Raw genomic sequence first — 4,612 nt, 5'->3', positions numbered from 1 at the left:
CTCTTGAAGATACTATCAGTAAACCTGAGATCCATTATTAGTATTATTATATACACTACAATGTGAAATCACAGCTGCCAATTCTTTGATTGGTATTAGCCTTCATATACACTGAGTTCTTCCCAAGAACCTAGGATGTCTTAATGTAGTATTTGTGCAGATCCAAGCAGCATGGCCTTTTGTAATTGAAAGATAAATATTTTGTCAATGCTCAGATTTTCTAAATGCTGCTCAATTTTTTTTTTGTTATGGCATCCAGTGTGCGGATAGCCACTATTTTTTTATCACTTTTTTAAAGTATATGTTTGGTCAACTAAAGGCAGCCAGCATAACAAATATCCCTGCTAAAAGAGGTATTAAAATAATAATTTCTATTATTTCAAAACTAAATATCCCTGCTTATTTTCTCCACACAACTCTCTTAAGGGTTGAGCTGGGGGAGAGCCAACTATTCATAATTACCCAGCAAGGGAAGCCCAGAACAGTCTCAGGCCTTCTAGACCAGCACATGAATCACTACTTGCTCTCCTTGCTCTCTTTTATTTTCTTAGGAGGCTGAAAAATAATTATTTTCTATATAAAAAAAACCTTGCATGAACCAATAAACTTGCTTTAAAAAATATCTGTGTGTGTTTGTGATTAATACATTAGTTTGATGTAAAGGAAGACACAAGTTCTCAGTCAATAATCATGGCGCGTGAGGGGAAGCAAACTCAGCATATGATCAGGAGCAATGTTGCGTCTGGGTTCTGTGTCTCAACATAATGGCTTAAGTTTGTTTTGCGTACAAATGATAGTTTGCGATAGTTCAGTCATTTCCCCGCTAGGGAGCTGATGTTTTCCTCAGCGAAGCAGGTACGAGACCGTTCCCTCAACTGCCCCTTCCTGCTCCAGCCGGCAGACATTGCCCCCTCCCTCCCCGTATGCTCCCCGAATCTTCCAGGCGCCGCTAGAAGAGAAAAGGACTCGAACCCCGAAAGTAACCTAAACATACGAAACGAGTTTAACCACTCGAGTCACTGAAGGGAGGGGCGTAACGGCCGCCCAAAAGGCGGTTCGAGACCGCCCAAAGGGAGCGTCCCGAATCTTTATTGGTCGCTAGTGACATCAATCCTTCTAGTCGGTGCGCGCCTCATCTGGAAATTTCTAACTGTGACGGAAGAAGGGGCGAGGACATACCAAAGGGATTGGTTAGAAATCGGTAAAGAATGACGTGATTGGTCGATTGGCTTCTGGCAGATTCCAGAAACCGGTGCACTGTGCGTATAAAAGGAAGCTGAGGCGAACACAACGGCAGATCGCTGAGATTGTTCGTTGTTGCTGTCTAACGGTCGGCTCCGGAAAACTTTCATTTTAATCCTCGAAGTTTTGCAGGGATATCTTGATCGCGTTCCTGCAACCATGTCGGGCAAAGCGCCTGCCATAGGCATTGACTTGGGCACCACATACTCCTGCGTCGGAGTTTTCCAGCACGGGAAAGTGGAGATTATCGCCAACGACCAAGGCAACCGCACTACACCGAGCTATGTTGCCTTTACGGACACTGAACGCCTCATCGGAGATGCAGCCAAGAATCAAGTGGCTATGAATCCCAACAACACCATCTTTGATGCCAAGCGTCTCATTGGCCGCAAATTTGATGACTCTACGGTGCAGTCCGATATGAAGCACTGGCCTTTCCGTGTGGTGAGTGAAGCTGGGAAACCCAAGGTACAAGTCGAGTATAAGTGTGAGATCAAGACCTTCTTTCCTGAAGAAATTTCCTCTATGGTATTGACCAAAATGAAGGAAATAGCCGAGGCTTACCTGGGTTGCAAAGTCCAGAGTGCTGTAATTACTGTGCCTGCATACTTCAATGACTCCCAACGCCAAGCCACCAAAGATGCAGGTACCATTACTGGTCTCAATGTATTGCGCATCATTAATGAGCCCACGGCTGCTGCAATTGCCTATGGTTTGGATAAAAAAGGGAGCAGAGCAGGTGAGAAGAATGTGCTGATCTTTGACTTGGGTGGTGGCACATTTGATGTTTCCATTTTGACTATTGAAGATGGCATCTTTGAAGTGAAATCTACTGCTGGAGATACCCATTTGGGTGGGGAGGACTTTGACAATCGCATGGTGAGCCATTTTGTGGAGGAATTCAAGCGCAAGCATAAGCGTGACATTGCTGGCAACAAGCGAGCAGTTCGACGGCTCCGCACAGCCTGTGAAAGAGCCAAACGTACCCTGAGTTCCTCCACCCAGGCTTCTATTGAGATTGACTCATTATTTGATGGCATTGATTTCTACACATCAATTACTCGTGCTCGCTTTGAAGAGCTCAATGCTGATCTCTTCCGTGGTACTCTTGAACCTGTGGAGAAGGCTCTTCGTGATGCTAAGCTAGACAAAGGACAAATTAATGAAATTGTTCTGGTTGGTGGCTCAACTCGTATCCCCAAGATCCAAAAGTTGCTCCAAGACTTCTTTAATGGAAAAGAGCTAAACAAAAGCATAAATCCTGATGAAGCTGTGGCATATGGTGCTGCTGTGCAGGCTGCTATTCTAATGGGTGACAAATCCGAAAATGTGCAAGACCTTCTGCTGCTTGATGTAGCACCACTTTCTCTGGGTATTGAGACTGCTGGTGGTGTGATGACTGCCTTAATCAAACGTAACACAACTATTCCCACCAAGCAAACCCAGACCTTCACCACCTATTCAGACAACCAGAGTAGTGTGCTGGTACAAGTGTATGAGGGTGAGAGAGCCATGACTAAGGACAATAATCTGCTGGGCAAGTTTGACCTGACGGGTATTCCACCTGCACCTCGTGGTGTGCCCCAAATTGAGGTGACATTTGACATTGATGCAAATGGTATCCTCAATGTTACTGCAGTGGACAAGAGCACAGGAAAAGAGAATAAGATTACAATAACTAATGACAAAGGGCGCCTCAGCAAAGATGACATTGACCGCATGGTGCAAGAAGCAGAGCGTTACAAGGCAGAGGATGAGGCTAACCGCGAACGAGTAGTTTCCAAAAATGCCCTGGAATCCTATGCATACAACATCAAGCAGACTGTGGAGGATGACAAGCTGAAAGGCAAGATTAGTGAGCAAGACAAGCAGAGGGTGCTTGAAAAGTGCCAAGAGGTGATCAGCTGGCTAGATCGAAACCAGATGGCTGAGAAGGAAGAGTTTGAGCACAAGCAAAAGGAACTAGAGAAGCTTTGTAACCCCATCATTGCCAAATTGTACCAGGGTGCTGGAGCTGCGGGTGCTGGTGCTCCAGGTGGTGGTCCCACTATTGAAGAAGTAGATTAAGCTACCATGGAGTAGACTGAGCAATTGCCATCTGCTCTACTCTTTCCCCATGGAGCCTGTGGGTGTATAAGGGAGGAGGTATTATCTTGCTCTCTCCTTTATTGGAAAGCATTGCCAGCTCATTTTGTTGCAGAAAATGTTTGTCTTAGTATTAAGATATCTATGCTAGTTGGTGGATGTTTGGTTTTTATGTTCACTGTTGTAAATATCTATTTGAGCATTACAATTGAGGGAAATAGAAGAATATGGAGAACGTTAAACACTAAAAAAAGCCTTATGTTATTTTTTGGCAACATTTTGATCTGATTATTTTGAAATTTTGGTAATAAAAGTTATTTGAAGCATACATTTCCTTTTTTCCCCTTTCTTTCTAAATATAAGTTTTAATGGGATGCAGGGAGTCCTAAATGTTGCTTTTACTTGACAGTAGAAGCTATAATGGGCAAGAGGTTAAATATTTTATCAAGTACTGATGTTACAAGATATTGCAGGCAGAATATTTTCATGGTGTTTTGAATTTTCAAAATGCACTGTCTGATAATAGTGACAGAGAAGTTTACTACTAAGAAATTTGGTAGGTAGAAGGGGGTTTAGCATTATATTGCCATGCTCAGTGTGACACTAGTTTTAGCAGATGTATTCTGACATAAGTGCCATCTTTGTCTTTGCCAATTAGCAGCAATTAAGTCTTGCTTTGCTTTAATTAAAATTATGCACTAGCCTGCTTTATCCTGTAATCAAATATCACTTGCTTTAAAGTAAAAAAAAAAGCCCCCAAAGCAGAGCCTGGCTAGATTCATTAAGATACAGAATCATTTTTCTAATTAATTTTGCTGCCTTACTTGACCAGTTGAACAACTAGTATCAGCATAAAAGTTACCAATTGTATAGGACAAAAACTTAAGCTGAGCTTTAGAAAGTGGATCTGAGTGGATTGATAAAAGACAAGCTAAATGGATAAAATTTTACAGGGAGATTCTGACACATTGGAAATAGCTAAGGTTAATAAAATCTTTGAAATATAGTAAAGTATTCTAGCTCTTGTATTATAGTTAAGAAACCATTGAAAATATATGCATGCTTGGATAGTCCATGAGAAAATGAGCCCAGGGCTGCAGCCGAGGAACTATTAACAATCGATGTCCTTTTTAAGACCTTTGGTATGATTCTGATTATCATCAAATAGGAAAACCAAAATGCTGTTTATTGAGGTCATTCCACATTTAACAATCTATTCAGATTATTAATGCTGTGCTAGGATAGCCCAAATTGAATAAGAAACTTCAGCTCTCAGATGTTGCTG

General features: G+C 42.2%; 1 protein-coding gene across 1 annotated transcript; it reads left to right on the top strand.

Moving 5' to 3' along the window:
- Positions 1–1,276: 1,276 nt before the first annotated feature.
- HSPA2 (heat shock protein family A (Hsp70) member 2) lies at positions 1,277–3,655 on the top strand. Its single transcript, XM_039336844.1, has one exon. It carries the CDS (start codon positions 1,402–1,404, stop codon positions 3,307–3,309), a length of 1,908 nt encoding a protein of 635 aa, XP_039192778.1. The 5' UTR covers positions 1,277–1,401; the 3' UTR covers positions 3,310–3,655.
- Positions 3,656–4,612: the final 957 nt, after the last annotated feature.

Source organism: Crotalus tigris, unplaced genomic scaffold, assembly GCF_016545835.1.
Source record: "Crotalus tigris isolate CLP2741 ecotype Arizona unplaced genomic scaffold, ASM1654583v1 scf7180000017548.2638350, whole genome shotgun sequence".
In the NCBI taxonomy this organism is placed as follows: domain Eukaryota; kingdom Metazoa; phylum Chordata; class Lepidosauria; order Squamata; family Viperidae; genus Crotalus; species Crotalus tigris.
The sequence above is the reverse complement of the archived record's forward strand: the minus strand, read 5'-3'. Positions and strand labels throughout refer to the sequence as shown.

Excerpts from the sequence above, each read along its gene's own strand:
- HSPA2 (XM_039336844.1), top strand. The coding sequence starts at position 1,402 with ATGTCGGGCAAAGCGCCTGCCATAGGCATTGACTTGGGCACCACATAC.